We start from the raw sequence: 21,119 nt of genomic DNA on the forward strand, positions 1-21,119 counted from the left end.
GGAAAAATGATCAGCATGTCATAAAACATAAGAATAAGGGATGAAGTTTAATTCCTGAGTCTAGGGGCAAAAGTGTAATTATGCAAAAGTTTAGGGGCAAAATGTAATTTTTCCAAAGTTCGTATTACAGACTGTTTTGGTGAATGTATGTATTAAATAAGATTAATTTGGCATTATAGATCAAGAGAAACTAGATTTAAGTCGCGATCGAGGGAAAAACAAAGTTTACGAAGAATAGGCTCGATTGCTAATATTTTGTATCGAGGTAAGTTCATGTGTAAATGTAGTAACATAATTGTCATTTTAAGCAATTTAATGTTGTTTATATGATATGATGCTTAATATTATCATGAAATGTTATGTTTTGTGGTTATTGTTGAATAATATGTAATTATGTGAATTATTTGATAAGTATGAACTATCACCGAAGTATCGAATTCGATATTCCGTGAAAGATGGCAAAGATGTGTAATCGAGGAAAAGCCCGTTTGAACCTTGGGAATAGATTAGAATACAAGTGATATGTCACTAGGATATTTGATTTCTGAACTCATTGAATTAAGTCTGAGTTCGTGAGATGCAACTAGGCATCCGAACTCGTTGAGTTGAGTCCGAGTTCACTTATGGATGCGAACGCCTGAGCTCGTTGAGTTGAGTCCGAGTTCATTTATAGGCGGGTTACATGGTAGCTTGGCTACATAAGTTCCGCAGGCTATTGAGTTTGTCTAGCTGCGAGTATGGCACTTACGTTCATGAAATCCGCGTATTCAAATTATATTCCGATGTGTTCAACGGGTGAATCTTAAGTGAATGAGAAGAATGCCTAAAACGAAGGTGATATATTGTTAAGTGTGGTGAATGAGAAAATTTGACAGGTATGTGCTTAAATCCTCGGGTTGAGAACTTGGTATGATGAAATCGTAGAAAGATATTAAATGCAAACGAAACACGAATGTCTTGATGTTGTTTACGCGAATGATGTTTTATGTGGAATTGCATGATTATGTTACTTGCTATTTGCATGTGAACTTACTAAGCATTTATGCTTACCTCCTCCTTTTCATTCATTGTAGTTGTTGACAAGCTGGCTTGAGAATCGGGATAGGTCGAAGACTCGTTCACACTATCCGAAGGCCTAAATTGGTAAAATGGCTTGTGTATTTTGAATGTGGCATGAATGACAAAATACTCACTTTGTGTAAAAGATTTTATGACATGGTTATGGTTTGGTAAGAAAAGGGTTTGTGAATGATTAGCCATTGGAATGGCCAATCTAAATCATAGTTGATGCCATGTATGTTTAAAATGCTATTTAGTCCATGGAAATCTATAGTAAAGTGAAATTTGTTATAAAACAGAATATTGCTATAGCAATGATGTGAATTTGAAAATTCACTAAAAATAGTATAAATTGAATTAAATGATGAATAAGTTAAGGAATCGAAGCTTAATGAGTCTATTTTCATATGGATTAAACAAAACAGGTATATGAATTATATTTTATGAGATATTTGAATTTTTGTGAAACAAGGCCAGAGTGATTTCTGGATCTCATGTTCTGACTTTAAGAATTCACCATAAATTGTGAAAAAATAATTAGAAGCCATTCTTTATATTTACAGATTCCTTATTGAGTCTAGTTTTAAGAGAAACAAACGGCATAGTCATTGAAATTCTGTATAGAGAGAAATATGATTCGTAATACACAGAGGTCAAAGAAGTCAAACCCTGAAACAGGGGAGAATTTAACTAATAAACTGTACTAATTGGCCCGAGCAAAAATTCTTGAAAAAAAACAGTAGATATATATATGAGTCTAGTTTCAGGAAAAATTTACGGAATTGGATTTCAAGTTTCGGAACTCGAGATATGAATTTTTAAGCGACTATAACGCAGATTGCCAGCTTGTCTGGAAGTTTTAAAAATAAATTGTTTGAGCTGTATAAGTAATGAATTAAGTCCGTTAACACCTCGTATTTGACTCCGGAGACGGTCTCGGGTATGGGGCATTACATAGCGGATTGGGTTTTACTAGATTTTTACCATATTTGTACACTGAATTGCTTCTTTCCAGAATATTTTATGATACAGATGAACACGCAACTTTTAGGCTACTTGAATTCTTTTGTTCTTTTTTTTTTTAATATTAATTTAGTTTCCATTCAAACATAAATTATTTGTTAAAGTCCCTTTACAAGCAACCGTAATAAACAAATAATTCACACCTCCTTGATTATTTTATTTAAAAAAAAACTAATAATGTTAATAATAATACACAATTATACGACCGTTGGAAGGTCTATTTTATGTGAATAAAGACTTGAACTACCATTTTTTTCCTACATCATAATCAAAGGTAAGAATCAAATAATAATATGCAACGATCCCATTTCAAAAAAAGAAAAAAAGAAAAAAAAAGAAATGAGAAACACACAATCACATAGGTCAGCCGCCAAGGTTTTTACGTATCTTGGCAACGTCCTGGTGGCTGATTTGAAATGCCTTTTCCAAAACAACTTCGGGAATGGGTGGATTGGACACGAAAGCGGCCCTTGAAGCTATTTGTGTGCCTGGGTTTTGGCTGCTGAGCCCAGAGATAGCTAAAGCAGGCTTCTTTGGCTCCATGTTATACAGAAAATGGATGAGTCCTCTGGGGAAAACGAATGAGTCACCGGGCTCAAGTTTTTGAGTGAATAAGCGGTTAGAGGTATCCACAAAGCCCACAAGGATAACACCCTGAAGACAAATGGTGACTTCGGAAGCCCGAGGGTGGGAATGGGGTGGAACAAGGCCGTCAGCTGCTATGTCGACACGGGCCATGGTGAGGCCCATGGTGTTAATTCCAGGCAAATTTGCAAGGGTGGTGAGGGTGACACTGAAGCCGAATTGGTTAGCCTTGGTGTCACCAGCTTTGGCTAAAGCCGAGGTGGTGAAGTGGGAGGAATGAGCCAGAGTTGGGTTGAGACAGGGTGCACCATTGAGGTAAAAAGGGGATTTAGTGTCTGCAATGCAGTAATCTTGAAGGGGGTCAATGTCTGGTTTAGCAAGACCCGATAAGAGAGTTAAACCAAGGCATAGTTGAAGAAATAAACGACACATTTTCATGTTGACTTAAACCTTGTTATAAGGTTTTTTTGTTGATGAAATGGAGATGGAATTTCAGTACGAAGGTAGAGGGTATATATATAGTGGAATTCAGATAGTGATGTTGACTGTGGAAGTGGAAGTTTTTATTTCCATTTTTGGAGTAGTGGTGATTGAGTAGCTTAAGAGGCACTACAGGAGGAAGAATGAAGGCAAGTTAGAGAGGAGTTGAACTTAAGTTCCCCTAGGGACAAGGATTATATATGTCTTCAAAATTGACTGGAAAAAGAAAACAGCATCAATTTGTGGCTATTTTACTAAAATAATCCAAAATTTTTTTATATTTACAAAAATGACCTAGGTTCAAAAACAATCACAAAAATAATCTGAAATGAACAGTAAAATTGGGTTTTTGCCTGTTAATAGTCGGCACCAACTCGTATTTTGCACCTATGATTGCCAAATGATTGTGTCAGGCCAGTACCCAAATTTTTTTTTTTAAAAAAAACTCGTATTTTTAGAGAGCAAAAAAAAATTTTTTGAAAAAAATTTTGAATTTTTTTTTGGTACTGGGTGCCGGCCATTGATAGGCCAGCACTAAATTTTTTTTTAAAACTCGTATTTTTAGAGAGCAAAAAAATAAATTTTGAAAAAAAATTTGAATTTTTTTTTGGTATTGGGTGCCGGCCATTGACAAGCCAGCACCCAAATTTTTTTTTTTAAAACTCGTATTTTGTATACTAATATGATACGATTTTTAAAAAAAATACCCTGGTGCCGGCCATTGACAGTCCAAAACTAAAAAAAATTAATTTTTTAAAGCCTGACACTATCATTTGGCAATCATGGGTGCAAAATACAAGTTGGTGCCGGCCATTGACAGTCCAAAACTCAATTTTACTGTTCATTTCAGGTTATTTTTGTGATTGTTTTTGAACTTGGGTCATTTTTATAAATATAAAAAAATTTTAGATTATTTTAGTAAAATAGCCACAAAAATCAATGCGTTATAAATTTTGTATATTTATTTTTTATTAAAAAATTAGTAAATTAAAATTTTATCTATTAACAGTTATACGTGACGTACCATATGTATTTCATGTTGACAAATAGAGATTGGTTTTTAATAGTAGAATTGAACGGTGTTTTTAACAAAATTACCAATTTGTTATTTGATCCAATATAAATGATTAATTTGTCCATTTTTAACAAATGAAGCAGAATGCAATTGAACTCTTACCACAAAAGTTTCAATGATACTTTTACCGATTTTATTTCTTTTCTTTTTAATCCAAATTTGAACTTTTTTGTATGAATCAAAATTATTTAAGCTCAATGACCCGAATCGTACAAAGATGATTGAAGAAACAAAGATTAGAGGTAGAATAGCAGCATCAAAATAAATTAAAATGGCAACCATATTATGGTACCACCACCCAACAAGCCTTACAGACAAATGATTTCCAGACAAGTTTGCTAGTCTTTCAAAATACTCAATATCTTAGAGCTTCACACTATAATTTAAGTGACATCTTACCTACACAAATAATTAGAATAGAGCAGCATATAATATATATGAAGTAGGATATGTAGGGATTTGGCTGAAACTGGTAAGGTTTAAAGAAGAAGACTGGTTGGTAATTAAATTTGTGGGTATTTGGTTTGGCAGGACAAGGAGATGATGACTGGGGCATTGGGTGCGTCTCTCCTACGCTACCCATCCATTCTTGTTGTAGTTATCAAGTAGAAGATTGAAGTTAGTGGCACAGGTGTGATCCTGCTTTCTATCCTCATTCTCTCTTCTTTTAGTTCATTTGAAAAAGATATTGCTCTACATGGATTTTTGTTAGACATTTATCACTATTTAAATGGATGATCTGATAGTGAAAAAAAGGTTTGTTCTGTGAATGAATGTTAATTACTTGAGAAAAGCAAAGAGTAGAAACTTGTAAAATTGGTAAGGTGTTCTATTTGAAGTCCAAATAGCAACCCCACAATCAAACTTTACATGACAGTAAGACAAAATTAAATATAAAAAGTCATTATTGATTAAATTATATGGTAGGACAAACAAAAGATTGATGTTATTTCACCATCCATGTGTGTAATTATGGGAGATTTTAAGGGGAGTTTTAGATTATCCATGTGGTGCACCTCTACTTCTACTTTTTGGATGCTTTTAAAAGAAGGTGATAGAAAGATTTTGTGTGGGTTCAAATAAGTACTGCGGCATAGTGTGGTATAATGCGTTTAGTTTATTTTTTGTCTTATATTACAATATTTAATTTTACTGTCACTACTATTCTTACACTGACTGCGAGTAAACGTACTGTTCATCCAAATCCACTTTTACTCATCCATGGACCAACATTTGATACAACAATAACGGATTACTTCTACATTTACTTTGATTTTTTGTCTTCCGAGGATTATCAAATTTTGAATATTGAATACTAATCAAACAATACTTAATTAAGTTTCGTTATTTCTAAAATCTTACGTAACAAATATATTTTCATATATTGTCCCAAAAATGGTAGATTTTCCGTTTAACTCTTTAAACTCTTGTGAAATTGTAAGTTAGTATGATGGTAAATTTGCACTTTGACTTTCCAGTATTTTATAATTTATCTCTGTCCTTAAATCAATTATCTGACTTTGTCCTTGATTAAGAATGAACAAATTTACAACTTTACACATAATACAATACTAATAACATATTTTAATCAAATAAATTTAACTACTATCGAGTGGTTTATGATTTGAAATTTTAAAATTTAAAAAATACAAAAATTAAAATTGAAATTGGCGAAATAGTGACTAAATCTATAATGTAATATAACATGACATCTACTAGCTAATTTTCACCAAATCTTTATGTTAGAATATGAGTTAAAGCATATGAAATGAGAGTGGAGATTAGGCAAAAATTGAAAAGAAACAAAGTGGTCAATGTAAACTTTGTAAAGGCAGTGATGATGAGTCTCGTTTTAAGCAAGTGGGTCTCCTTGAGTCATCCCTTATCCTACTTTTTCAAGTTTAAGATTTCCCATTCCCCAAATCATTACTTTATTACTCTCAAAATTAATGTTAAATTCTTAAAGCTAACACATAAAATTCGAAATGATTCGAACAAATACCATAAAAATGACTTGAATTGTGAGAGATCAAAACGTGAAATGATTCAAACCCTTAATGTTTTGATTTGAATCGAAGTTTCAAACTCAAAATGACTCAAGCTTGAAACTTACACAAATCAAAATATTCAAGAATTATAAAATCTAAATTAACTTAATCTAAACTGACCTAATCAAAATCTTAATTACTGAGATAACATAATATTATGTTGTTATTTTGTGCTGCATTATCGTAATTAATTGCATTAATTACAACTTTTCTCATGATAATTTATGATAATTTACTTACGGATCTAATTTTTAACGGAAATTATTAAATGAAATTAAACTTGATAGGATTGTGTGAATGATACTATGACATTGCCTGCTTAATATCGTAACATAATATAGGAATGTTTTGGTGTAGGGATATAAGAAATAAGCTGAAGTTGCTGTCAGAATAGGACTTGATCTGAAGTCTTCTTGGCCCATTCAATCATATATTTCGTGCAAGCCAAAAGAAATACAAGGGAAAATTATGAAACCATAGGGACCACTCTGAAAAAATCCCCCTCATAGAATATTTTTATATTCGTATGAATCAAACATTCAATCCACCAAACTATGATATCCAAGACGCCATTTCTTGTTTTTTCTGTTCGGCCTTGCATTTACAATCCTTACATCTTATTGCTCTCTCAATGGACCCATTAGGGACCATTTCAAACAAAAACTTGTTATTTTTTGGGCACTGACCCTACTGCTTTGAAGTGTGAGCTGTCCGAGCACATGATATGCCAAATATTTGTGTCGGGACATGGAAAAGAATGTGCTAAATTATTGGTAAAAGCAACCTTTTGTCAAAAGGGGGGGGGGAGATAATCTATAAAGCATATATATTGTCATGTTTCCATGTGATCAAGGTATTGGAACATGGAACTGTTATTATTTCATTGTTTGAAACTAGAAACTATTGTTTGAAGCATTTAATAATGGTAAAGCATTGTATCATATATGTTGGTAAAGATGATCCTATAAGGAGCAACTAGAGGGGTTTACGACTTATATAATGGGTTGTAATGGATTAGTATCAAGATCGAAATATTACACCATTGATATTGTGTTATAGGATTCGAAATTCAGACATTTATGTGTCGCAATATGAATACGAATGTGGGAAGTGATGTAGGGACAAAGGTATAGGGATAAGAAGCGCATTTATCTCCTTAAAATGAATATTTTCAATTTTAGTCTCTTAAAAGTTTATAAATTTTAAATAGAAGTATGGTAAAATTATAGTTTGGTCGCAAAGATGATAAACTTTTAATTTAATCCTTCTAAAAAACTATAAAAATATATATAAATAGAATGATGAAACTGCATTTTAACTTTCATGCAAATATAACGACCCAAAAAAGTTTTCTAACTTTGCCCTGAAGTGGCTCTGTAATATGCAGATAACCCATACTGATTGGCATTGTTTTAATGATAGCACCCTCTTCCCTATTCATTGCAGGGTTTAGGGTTGGGGAAATCTATAGTAGAATTTAAGAAAACAATATAAGGTCGCAGGGTATGAGTTATGCAAGTATCTATTGTGATCTAATAATTTTTTCATGTGAGCCCATCTTGAATGAACTTCTTACAAAACCAGCCCACCTCAAATTATATTGGACCTTTTTGTAGCAAATATAAAAAGAGAAAGACATGCCCAATCTTAGTCTTAGATGGGAGCCAATGGGCAACGGACAAAAAAACATTGTCTATCATTTTGAGGCTTAATTTCCTATAGAATTCGATGGAACCCAAACAAAATAAAAAAGTCTATTATTTAATAAATCAACTCTAAACCCAAACAATAAAAGTTCATTTAAGAATAAATCAATTTAGAGGAGCATATAAAAATAAAATGTAAAAATATTATGGAGATCCCTATATTAAGAGTTAAATTGTATTTTTTTACTCAAAAAATGAGCCGTTTAGTCCCTAATGTTTAATCCAAGAGCAAACTGATCATTTCTATTAAAAATTTATCCATTTATATTGTTTAAAATTAGCGTGGTTGATAAAATAATTAGACAATTACACATGGCGTGCCATGTGTACCTCGTGCTAATGTATAAAGATCCAAAAATAGATAGAATTTTTAACAGAAAGATTAATTTGTTCTTTAATCTAATGTACAAAGACTAATTTATATTTTTTTTAAATAGAGGGAGCCAAATGCAGCGTAACTCTGAGTATAAAGCCTCCATGTAAGGGAGGATAGACCTGATCATGGACCGGGTCTACTTGATACAAAATTTTAGTGCCATTTTCTAGGTTCGACCCTAAAAATGGGCCTAAAATTTTACCCAAACCCAACCCATATTAAGAATGCTAAACCGGAGTTGACCTTGCCCAATTGTATTAAATTTTTATATTATTTTTCATATAAAAATAAATTTAAAAAATATAATACATCAAAAAACTAAAAATATTAAAATAAATATTTTTCAACAAATTGAAAATACATTAAAAAAATCTTTATACTTAAATAACACATGCCACTACAATCGTAGCAAAATTAATAATAAAACAAGAGTTATACAATATTCAAATAGTAACAACAAAATAGTAATAAGATAATAGCGAAATGATAACAAAACAACAAGAGAAAAGAAAGTCTCGGTTGATTTGGGCTGGGGCAAAAATCCTACTCGAGGTTTTGCCCGTTTAGAAAGCCGGCCTTATATTTTTGTCCAAATCCTCTCACTTTTTGGGCAAGTGACCTGTCTCATGATCAAGTCTAGGAGCAAATATAGGGGCTGGTAAAATTGAAAAATTACAATTCTAGCCCCTATAAATGATCAAAATATAATTTAATATAGGGAAATTATGCTTTGGGCCCTCCATAAAATGAAAAATATTCTATTTAGTCCTTTAAAAATGATAAATTAATAAATTAATACATATTAAAATCTACATTTGACATCTCAAAAATTTATAATTCAATTTAGACTCCTCTAAAAGAATTTATGAATTCAGACTCGTATCTACAATACTTTTAATCCTAATTGCAAACCCAATAATAGTAAAACAAATGTCACATCTCTTAACCTTGTGAATATATAACAATGGTAACGGCGAATGAGAGTTTAATTTGATGGAAGGATTGAATTATTGAATTGATGTTCGTGTTTTTAAAATCTTTTTTTATGAGTAAATGACTGATATAATAGTTGAGTGTTTACTGTCTCAAGTGTAGTTTAGATTTAAGTCGTGTTAGTCGCGTTGCTGTTACGGTTTTATTTTTCTCTTATAATTCAAAAAAAATAGTTGAGGTGTTTATAAAGGAGACATTCAAACCTTGTGAAATTGATTTCAACTATGTAGTATTTGTATTTGGACGTTATTAGACCTCTTCAAATTAATTTAATTAAGAAATATTATCAAATATTGAGAGAAAAAAAATCCATGGGAAGAAATTATATAAATTTTAATAAAAAATTAGAGTTAAATGATGATGAAGTCCAAGTTAGAAGAAGCTACTGTTACTAGAAAGATGAAGAAGAAAGTTAGATTGAAATGGCGCGGATGAATGGAGTAGAAGTAGAAGTAGAAGTAGTCAGTGCAGTCATTAAAGAAATGGAAAGATCAAATGTGCATGCTTTTCTTGACATGGTGCAAACCAGGTGCGGCCGCCATAATAGCCATTCCATTTAGCGCCGCAGCGTATCATGTGGGAATGTGTCTTTGCCACCGAAACTCCAACCATATGACCACGTCAGCTTTTTCTTTTCTTACCCATTAACACCTCAGTTGACTCAACACTCAACCCACACTCTTTACACATGCTTTATATACGTCATGGATTTAATCATCTATTTTAATTATATTTTTAAAATTGTTATTATTGGCTCAAACGATATATTTTTTTAAGTATTATGTGAAAATAATAAGTTGATATTATTGGATATTATTTGATCAAGGTTGGAGTTCAAAATCAATATTTTTGAGGATAAAAAAATTGATAGTTGAACTAATTAGACCATTAATTTTTTATTTGATCAGTTTGGGTGGTTTAATGCAAATAAATTATTAAAAATTCAAAGAATCATAAAGTAGATTTAGATAGTTTAATTAAGTTTTGTCTAATTCAATTAACCTTTTTTTACATCTCATGGAAATCGATACTCCTCTCCAATTTTCGATCTAAATGATCCGATCAACTAATTTAATTCAAACAATATTGCTCAAAATTTAATAAGCATAAATATTTAAAATACTAAATCAGATTTAACGAATAATAGCAAAATTTGAACATATATAGAATTATGAAGTCAACGTACTAGCCTATTACGTGTTCGACCTTTAATTACTTCATGGGGGCACTCACCATCTCGCCCCTTCCACCACGCCTTCATTTTTGTTTATTTACTCTTTTACCCCATTCATTTTCTTCCCATATTTCTTTAATCTAGTTAAATATTAGATGTCATTGAAAGTTTTTTCTTTGAAGGAAAGTTATGAAAAGTTAATTCCTTATTTTTCAAAAAATATTACTTTATATTTGTTTTTTTTTATATCTATTCTACTGATAGTCATTCCTTAATCCCTGAATAAAATTATAATATGTTTTAACACACTCAGACTTATATCCTCCTATATTAATAACAATGCTAATGTCAATCTAACTAAGATTTAATCGAAAATTAAATTAAATATTTTTAATCATCAAAAAATTAATAATTCTAAAATCAGTTTAAAAAATATATATATTTAGAAATATTAGGTAACAACTAGACATTGGATAATGTAGTTTTTTTATTATGGTTTCATAAAGTCTAAAAATGGAAGCAAAAATAATCTGAAAAACAAAATGTGTAATTGGCTAAGGACACATTCCACAAAAATCAAAGGAGTGCCCCCAAAATCAAACGCGATGTGGTCAATATATCCAAACCTTAACTACAATCCGCCATTAACACGCTAGCCAAGAACCTTCCACGCTCCGCCCTTTATATATACACTTCATATTTCATTACAACAACCGCAAAACCAAAAACCAAAACAAACAAAACCCAAAATCTTACGTTGTAACTTGTTCCAGAAGAACATCAAAAGGGAAGAACAAAAAAGAAAACTGAGGGAAAACACGATGTCGTGTTCTATCGCCGTATCTAACTCGCCGGTGTTTTCTCCGTCGTCGCCTCTTTTCTGTCAGTCCCACGATGCCTTGAATTTGACGTTGACTCACCTTATACCTCCGTCGTCTTATCCGCCATCTCCCTCTCCTTCATCGCCTTTCATGCTCCGGCTTCAAAAACCGCCGACTGGGTCTTTGTTATCATCATCATCTGTTTCGACGTCGCCAACAGCATGTATGGGAGCGGGAACAGTTGAGACTATATTGAAGAGGAAGAGGCCGGCGAAGCTGGACATACCGGTGGCGAAAACGACGACGAGTTTTGGAGCTCCAAAGACGCCGTGTGAAGTAAGGAGAGAGGTGGAGAGTGAGGGAGATGGGTTTTCTGTTTACTGTGAAAGAGGAAGGAAAAAAGCCATGGAAGATAGGTTCTCAGCTTCTGTTGAACTCCAAGGAAACTCCAAACAGGTAAATTTTTTTACAGCTTCTTTGTTTCAAATCATGTCTTAGCTTGAATCGTTTGTCTGATTGAATATGATGATTTTGCAGGCATTTTTTGGTGTTTTTGATGGACATGGAGGAGCTAAAGCTGCAGAATTCGCAGCCCAGAAACTGAGGAGGAACATATTAGATGAAGTTGATAGAAAAAGAGACAAAACAATGATAAAGGAAGCTGTTAAACAAGGTTATTTGAAGACAGATGCTGAATTTCTTAAACAAGATGTAGCCGGTGGCACATGCTGTGTGACAGCTTTGATACAAAATGGTAACCTTATTGTATCCAATGCCGGTGATTGTCGTGCAGTTTTGAGCAGAGCCGGTGTCGCGGAACCTCTCACCTCTGATCACCGACCTTCAAGGGAAGACGAGAAGGACCGAATCGAGACTTGGGTAAGCAGTTTCTCAATAAACCAAATGATGGATCCTTTAGGAACTTGTTCTGAACATTTTGACTGATGCCATATTGCGTGGAATTTGTTTCTTACAGGGTGGGTATGTGGATTTATGCCATGGTTCTTGGAGAATTCAAGGTTGTTTAGCTGTGTCTAGAGGGATAGGAGACAAGCATCTTAAACAATGGGTAATAGCTGAACCGGAGACAAACATCATTAACATAGAATCCGATTGCGAGTTCTTAATATTAGCCTCCGATGGCTTATGGGACAAGGTTAGCAATCAAGAAGCAGTTGACATTGCTCGTCCAAAATGTTTAGCTATCAACAAGACAATTGATCCATTGGTTGCCTGTAAAAAACTTGTACAACTTTCTGTTTCAAGAGGCTCGTCGGATGATATCAGTGTCATGCTCATTCAGCTGAGGAACTATATTTGATTCTCCCATTCAATTCCAACCATTGGCTCTGGCCTTATAGTGTTTCTACCCTCATGCTTAATTGCATCATTTTTGTACTTACGGCTGAAGAAAAGATTACGGAGTCTCAGTTGTAAACTTGTTTAAATGTATTACATTCTTTATTCATAGGGTATCATGAAATTCTTCATAAAATGAAATTTCAATGGAGTATCACACACTTATCTAATAATAATAATAATTATATTTGAGTTTTTATACTCAACAAATAAGGTTAAGGTGATGAAAAATGTCTCATAAAATATTTAAAACATAAATATATAAAAGAAATTAGACACATGATTTTTTTTTATTTTGTGAATTATAAGAGGATGACAAAATTTTAACAACAAGGTGAGTAGTGCGGCTCAAACCCATAACACACTTGAGGCGGTGAATACCTTAACTATCAAGTCAACAAACAAGGATCAATATATGATAATTTTTTAAGTCTATTTATGAAATTAAAAAAAATAATTGTTCTATCCACCATACTAATCCATTGTATAAAGATAATTATTATACAAATTAAAATTATATACAATTAACTTAAAATATTAACACTTTGGTTAATTATCCTTACTTATTTTAAAATATTTTAAAATGGATAAAGTAACCAAGAGGGACTGAGAAGGCGTTTTTACCAAATCCATTATATAATTGGAATAAAACAAATATTGTTGACCACTTTGACGGTGTCAACCATCTTTTTAATGTTTCAGTCCTTGCAAGCTTGGTATATGTATTATTTGTCATGTAATATATTTTCAATCATGTAAATTCCTCCAGTTGAGTCTGTTATCAGCTGTCCAATTAGGACCCTTTCAATGATTTGACTCACTCAAATAACACATGAAACAACCAAAAATAGTGTCCAGTATACTGTGGCTTTTGTTTTGTCGTACATGACATCTTCCTGGAAACATGGTGGAAAGAGCAAGTTGGGGTTTGTTGGTATTGCATCATTCATGATTTATGTCTTAAAACCAAAACACATGCAAAGTAAATGAAAGGACAAGAAGATCCATTGGACTTGGTTTCATCTTTGTTACATGCACTTCCCATGAACCAACAACAACTAATATTTTAATATGAAACTCAACAGAGCCAACCACACCAAATGGAAGATGCATGCAATCATAAACTACTGCCGACCTCCCCATATATATATTAGCCTTGGAACAACGACTATCACGTGCGCAAATAAATCGTGAGACACGAAAAGGCGTGATGGGGTTAGGGAGATTCGTGATATTAACTTACCATTCTAATTAAGAGAAAGGCACTTCCTAAACTCCAACATCTATATTTTTTATCTATAATTTATGTCTTCTACGTACATACAGAGATTCAATGAACAAAACATCAGATTTCAGCCATATATTCATTTTTAGTAACCAAAAGTTATTCCCCATTCAGCTATACCTTTTTACGTAAAAAAATACTTTGTTTTTTCTCCCTTTGTGAAAGGTAATTGCTCTAAGCTTATCCAATCGCAATTTTAAAACCATATTAGAGTTCTAACCCATTATGTAAGCGTGATTACCTACTTAAATCAATTGAATAAGGTAAAAGTACTATTAATGACTCAATATTAGGGATCGGGTTGCATTTTGTTCTATTTATTTTAAAAATGAGTAAATTAATTTATGTATATTAGATCAAAGAGGAAACTATTTATTCTGTTAAAAATTGGTCATATGTCACTGTATGATTATTCTATTAGTCACACCAAATGTTAACAGTACAAATAGATGAAAAATGTGCTAACTTATGGAGATTAAATTTACCCATTTTTTGAGTAGAGAGGTAAAATATAATATAACTTCTGATACAAAGGCCTTTATGGTACTTTTACTTTAAGCAAAATATGTTAAAAACTTATCATTCTGTTAAAAATTAGTTATTGTATATCAACATAAGGTACACGTGTCACTGTATGGTTATTTTGTTAATTACGCTCGCTTTTAATAATACAAATAGACAAAATTTTTAATAAAATATTTAATTTAAAGATTTCTATAATACTTTTACCATTAAATAATGTTTTACCCAAATATATATTAATATCCATACTTGAAATTTAGTGTGAAGTTCCCAATAAGTACCATTTTTCTGGTCATAAAATCTTATCCTAATCCCTATAACAAATGGCCAAATTGATGGTTATATTTAAGGAAGTTTGTGACTGTCACGTAAGGGTGTCCCAAAACTACTCATCGTTGTAAAGATTCGTATGGAGATATGGCCTTGTGACATAGAGTTGTCATTTACGAAATATTTTACTCTCCTTTTTTAATAATAAAATAAAATTAATTAATTAATTATTTGAAGCTGGTGGGTGCACGTCAACAGACACATACTTCTACTCAAAACTCTCGCTACAAAGCGCAAAACGGCAGCATCATGAGCAAGATCGAGACAGCTTGGGGATCTTTGTCCCTCTCTTTAACCACTTACAACCTCAAGTTCTTTGGTTTCACAACGTGTACCCACCATTCATCTGCCACGTGAACTGGTCGTTACACCCTACATTTATATATTTTTGTTCCCAAGTCCCAAATTTTCAATCCAACACCAAACTAGCCATCTCTCCCTCTCTGCACTGGACTTTGTCCCTTTCCCATTTTTGTCCCATTGTTTCCCCTTCACAACCACGTGTCTTCAATTTTTTTTAATAAATTACACCTAATGTGACTAAATTGCTATTAAATTTATGTTTTGATTATTTAACTTTAAAAAATTATAAATTTGTCACTTAATTATTTGAAAATTTTCATTTAAATATCTAAACTATTAAAATTATTGTTGTATGACTTTTTCTGTTCGCTCAATCTACACCAATCAGAACTTTCTATTCTCTCTCTTTTCTACAGTTCAATTTCTTCATGAAACAACTTTATACGCCATGAATTTGCAAACTAAAATGCAAATAATTTTTTTCTTTGATATTTGATATCGATCATCAGATCGACCTAGATCTAAAGTATGTTCTCCTACTTGTTGTTAGATACTGATCATTGAAGCGTCGCTTGAAGTTTGCTAGCCAAACTTAAAAAAGAAAAAAAACTAATAGTCCAGTGACTTAAATAATTTTTTAAAATAATTCAGTGATTATTTTATAATATTTTAAAATTAAATGATTAAAATATAAATTTACTAATAATTTAATGACCTCATGTGCGATTTACCTTTTTATTTTTTGTTTAAGTATGATAAATTGCCTGCGTGCCAATTTTATACAAGTAAACAAATGATTCGGACACGTTTCAGGTATGGTTTTCATATAAATTTTTGGTTTTCCCTGAATCGTGTGAGCTAATGCCATGACATGACAGCTACGCGCTCCCACTGTCCCTAACAACAACCAATCAATGGCAAGAACATATCTTGCAAGTAAATAATTACTCCCCCACCCTCAGATAAGGATAAAACCCAGAATCATTCCCCCCCCCCCCCCCAACAAACAAGTCTAGTAATATCTTATACTGGCATTATCAAACAGTTTACCCAATTATCCATTTCTATATTCCACACCTACTCAAATACCCATTTGGGCCCTCAAAAGAACAAGCTGAAGTGAATCGAAAAAAAAAAAAGACAACAAGATTTTTGAGTTTCAAAAATGGGGAAACAGAGCAATACCCAGAAAATTTCTTGGACTAAAGGGAAGTGTTTAGGTAAAGGCTCCTTTGGTACTGTAAGCTTGGCGATTAATGAAATAGATGGGTCTGTTTTTGCAGTAAAATGTGTTGATTTAGCAACGTGTTTACCAAACCAGTTGGAGTCTTTGGAGAATGAAATTAGGATCCTCCGTTCGTTTTCTTCTCCTTTTGTCGTTGAGTATCTCGGCGATGACGTTACTAGTTATGAGTTTCTGACGACATCTTACCGGAATCTTCACATGGAGTACTTACAAGGTGGCACCGTTGTTGATTTTAGGGCATTTAAACGCCGGTTGGCTGACGTGGACGAGCGGATTTTACGGTGGCAAACACGGTGCTTGGTTTCGGCTTTGAAATACGTGCACGGTGAAGGCATTGTCCACTGTGATGTGAAAGGGAAGAATGCTTTGGTGGGCTCCGATTCGGCTACTGTAAAGCTTGCGGATTTCGGCTCGGCGGTTGAGATTAAAAGGGAAAGCGCGGGAAACAGGTGTATGTCCCTGATCACGCCACGCGGAAGCCCTCTATGGATGGCACCGGAGGTGATTCGCGGCGAGTATCAAGGGCCGGAGAGTGACGTTTGGTCTTTAGGATGCACCGTCATCGAGATGGTCACAGGGAAACCACCTTGGGAGGACCAGGGGTTTAATTCACTGAGTCGAATTGCTAACTCGGATGAATTGCCTGAGTTACCGACTCAGTTATCTGAACTCGGTAAGGATTTCGTAGAGAAGTGTTTGAGAAGGGATCGGAATCAAAGGTGGAGCTGCGATCAGCTGCTGCAGCATCCATTTTTAGCATCGGCTTCGCCGCCGAATAGGACCAAGGGATCATCTCCACGTTGCGTGCTTGATTTCGCCAACTCGGATTTCGAAGAGGACGAAAATACAGAGAATGTTGAAGATTCGGCGAGGGAGAGGATTTGTAAATTAGCGACTGTAAGAGGGGTAATTTGGGAATCTGATGGGTGGATGGCGGTAAGGAGTTTGAGTTTCCCTCGTGAATCAAGTCTGAATTGTGAGGAAGGGACAAATACGGAATATCTAGAGTCGATGAGGACAGGTTTGGAATTTCCCGGTTGTCTTGATGGTAGTAATTCAGTTGAGTGGCAGTGTGGTAACTCCGAGGATGTTAGAGGGTTAAAATCGTCAAGTACTAGGCTATGGTGCGACTGCTCCGCCGGTAGGAGCTGTGGGTATAGTTCAGAAAATGTGGAGTTAGCGGTGGATAAGGGAGAGTTCAGATTCTACAGATATTGTAATTTGTTATTACAGTTATTTTTGAGTAATTTAAGAATATTCAGATATATTTTATATTTGATTTTTGTTCTAATTACTACTTTGTTACAACTATTTTTGAGTAATTTAATTAATCCCAACCTTTCCCAGTCAACAGAAGCATAAAACCCCTTACTTAATGAGTAATAGTATTGTTACTAGTTATTCAATTTAGTCACTAGTTAAGTAGCAAAAGTTATTCTGTTAATTACAAATTTTGGTCAAGGATTCAAAGATTCAGATACAAACCTAACCCCTCTCTCCTTATCAATGATTTTATGTTTTGATAATTTAATTTTAAAAAATTACAAAATAGTTATTAAATTATTTAAAAATTTTTATTATTAGATTATTAAAGTCACTATTGTATGACTTTCTCTGTTTGCACCACTTGTATTATATCAATCAAAAGCTCTTCTCCTTCTCTTCTACAGTATAATTTTTTTCATGAAATAACTTTGAATATTACGAATTTGTGAACTAAAATCTAAATAACCTCTCTTTTTTTTAATCTTTGACACTAACCATCAGATCAACTTGGATGGACGTATGATATGATATTCTATTTGTCAATGATTACTGATGTATTGTACTGATGAGTATTTAAAAAGAAATTTTTGAATAGTTCAGTAACCATTTTATAACCTTTTAAAGTTGAGGAACCAAAATATAAATTATTAAGAGGGTTTAATTGTAAATTTCAACCCTATATTTTATAAAACTTGAGAAATTAATCTTTGCTAATTTGTTGGTTGAATAGTTGATTTTTTTTAAAATAAGAAAAATATATTCTCAATTTTTATAAAGTAGAGTGACTAATTATCAGTGTGTTGCGACCTAGGCTGTTGGAATGCTGTTATGATAAAACTAGGTTCAAGGCACAAGTTGCTTACGATGTGGGATGATAATCTTTTCTTTTTATTCGACAACTCACCAATTATATAGTCTGAAGTTGACAATTTACTAAAATATTAAGAAATAAAGATATGGTTGGTTGTCTAGAAACAATGGTAAGAAGAGAGATTAACAAAAGTCAAAGAACAGACAAAACATTGGTTTGGAACTAAACGATGAGTCTGTAGTCTTCCCACATAGAGGTTCATGGTAGCTACTAATTACAAAGTAATTGAACACTTAAATGGAAGCTGGATTGGATGCTTCTTGCTGTCGAAACATCCCCTCTTCACTGTTTGGCAAGGAAGATTATGGTGTCTGGTAACAGACAACATCGGAGATTTCCCATATAATTAAGAAATTGCCAACTAATAAATAGATTATCATATATATAAAATAAAATCACTACACGTACGTACAATGTTAGATTCTTTTCTTCGTTTGCATTTGAAGGTTCCCACGACTTTGTTCTCTGTTTCTTACATGGATTAGTTTTAATATAAAATGGCTGTTGGGTCTAGTGTTGGAAGGTTCATTGTTAGTTGTAGTAAAGATAAGGGTACATTTTATTTTCAATTTATTGATAAGGGCAGGTTTCAGATATAATAATGATACTAGACTTGTACATGTGATCAGTTTTCTTGTTGTTGGCTCTGTAAATATGCGACTCCATTACACAGGTTTAGGATCTCTTCCTGAGCTGCTTGTACGTAGTCTTTTTCATTCTACTATCTATGTTTTTCTCTCTACTTTTTTATTACTGAAAGCAGAGATAGCTGCCCCCAATATGGTAGAATTGCTTTATAATCTCTTTAAAAATTTTGAAATTATAAGATGGTAAATTCTCAATTTAATTCCACTAAAAATGGTTCTCTATCGGCTTAATCTGGCTTGATGGTCACGCTGTAATGCCATGGCCTTCACCCTCCTAACTCTTTTTAGTTTAAGTATTTCTTAGGTCACTGCTAAATTCAAATTAAACATTTTGTGCTTTGCCCCCCCTAGCTTTTTCGGTTTAAGCGTCTCTTAGGTCCCTATTAAATTTGAATTAGACAAATTGAGCATTGCCCCCATTTCCTTGAAAATTAGGCAAATTATTATTAATTTTTAAATTGATGGCTTAATGATTAAGATTTCAAAGAAAATTCCTTTTTTTTAGTAAATTATACAAATCGTTACTTTTGTTTGTCTCATATTACATTTTAGTTATTTATGTTATCGTTTTGTTACGAAGTAGTCACTATATAGTTAAACTTTCTTACCTCCCTAAGGATACTTTTATGTGGCAATCCAAATGGAATTTAAATGCTAACTTGGATGTCAGTTGCTAGGATGGAAATAGAATTTTAATAAAATAAATTTAATTTAGACTGCCATGTAAGACCATTGTTAAGGAGGTAACAGAGCTTAAAAGTAGAGTGATCACTTCGAAACAAAATAATAACGTAAACGGCTTAAAAGTAACATTTCAAACATAAGTGACTAAAATGTAATATGAAGTAAACAAAAAAAGACTATTTTTATAATTTACCCTTTTTTAAAATTTTTACAGATCTTTTAAAAATATATGAATATATTATATATCTTTTAGGCATATATTTAAGAATATCTTATATATTTTTCTGATATTTAGGAATATATTATATATCTTTCTTATTTCTGTATAACAATGATAGTATAAACATTATGAATACTCTTAAGATGTATGAATAAAATTGTAAGGGATTACTCTATATTTGTCATGGTATCAAGAGCCTAGGTTCCCCTTTTATTTATTTTTTTCTTCTCCAAATCATTTGCTTCTTATCTTTTGTTTTGCTCGACAGCACAGTGGTATCAACCTCCAAGCTATCGCCTGCCTTTTAACACAACAAAATTTTTTCATTGTTCTCAATAAAATTGAATATAACTCTCCGTTTTACTTGGGTCTTCAAGATCGACCCGGTGATTTTATTACTCTTATTTGATTAAAACTCGACAATTTCGATGATTGAGTTTATGCTATTCGTGTCACACTATCTTTGCGACTTTTGAATGCATTAGATGATGAATTGGTTAATATGAGCTATCCACGGACAGTTGAGGAAGTGGCAATTCCAGGAAGGGTAAAAGATGCAATAAGGAACCAATGCGTACCTCAAATTATCTTTTGATTTGGTTATATGTTTTTGTTGATTTCCTGCTCCATTTGAGTAAAGAGGTTGTGGTGATAAATATGTTTTTTCGGTCTTTGATTGAGACTGAGTATAGGCATATAGCTTCCGTCACTTGAGAGTTCAAGTAGATAGGTTTTGTTATTGAATAAGATTGAAAAAGGATTATTCTATTCTTGTTATCTATATACTATGTTTTTTTTTCTTCTTTCTCGTCTTCTTCATTTTCACTCTCCGCTAAGCTCTTCGTTATTCATTTGATATACACTTGTGCTTTTTGTTTTTCTCAATTTCTAGCAGGTGTCAATTCGCATTAAAAAGTAAAATCATAAACGCTTTTCTATTTTTTATTGACATTTTCTCCATTTGTAATTTTGTTCGACCATTATATTTGTTTACTTTTATATAATGGTATTTAATTTTCAATTGTAATTGCTTTTTAACCCGAACT

At 32.8% G+C, this 21,119-nt stretch overlaps 3 protein-coding genes across 3 annotated transcripts; 2 read left to right on the plus strand and 1 right to left on the minus strand.

Annotated features, from left to right (window-relative positions):
- Positions 1 to 2,207: 2,207 nt before the first annotated feature.
- LOC107957653 (germin-like protein subfamily 1 member 1) lies at positions 2,208 to 3,315 on the minus strand. Its single transcript, XM_016893199.2, has one exon. The coding sequence runs from the start codon at positions 3,103 to 3,105 to the stop codon at positions 2,446 to 2,448; it is 660 nt and encodes a 219-aa protein (XP_016748688.1). The 5' UTR covers positions 3,106 to 3,315; the 3' UTR covers positions 2,208 to 2,445.
- A 7,852-nt stretch (positions 3,316 to 11,167) lies between these two features.
- Positions 11,168 to 12,815, plus strand: LOC107957654 (probable protein phosphatase 2C 25). Its single transcript, XM_016893201.2, has 3 exons — positions 11,168 to 11,796; positions 11,878 to 12,219; positions 12,317 to 12,815. The coding sequence occupies exons 1-3, from the start codon at positions 11,341 to 11,343 to the stop codon at positions 12,659 to 12,661; spliced, it is 1,143 nt and encodes a 380-aa protein (XP_016748690.2). The 5' UTR covers positions 11,168 to 11,340; the 3' UTR covers positions 12,662 to 12,815.
- Positions 12,816 to 16,127: 3,312 nt separating this feature from the next.
- LOC107957655 (mitogen-activated protein kinase kinase kinase 18) lies at positions 16,128 to 17,762 on the plus strand. Its single transcript, XM_016893202.2, has one exon. It carries the CDS (start codon positions 16,305 to 16,307, stop codon positions 17,745 to 17,747), a length of 1,443 nt encoding a protein of 480 aa, XP_016748691.2. The 5' UTR covers positions 16,128 to 16,304; the 3' UTR covers positions 17,748 to 17,762.
- The last annotated feature ends 3,357 nt before the right edge of the window (positions 17,763 to 21,119 follow it).

The sequence above is a fragment of the Gossypium hirsutum genome, chromosome A13 (genome assembly GCF_007990345.1).
Source record: "Gossypium hirsutum isolate 1008001.06 chromosome A13, Gossypium_hirsutum_v2.1, whole genome shotgun sequence".
NCBI classification, from domain to species: domain Eukaryota; kingdom Viridiplantae; phylum Streptophyta; class Magnoliopsida; order Malvales; family Malvaceae; genus Gossypium; species Gossypium hirsutum.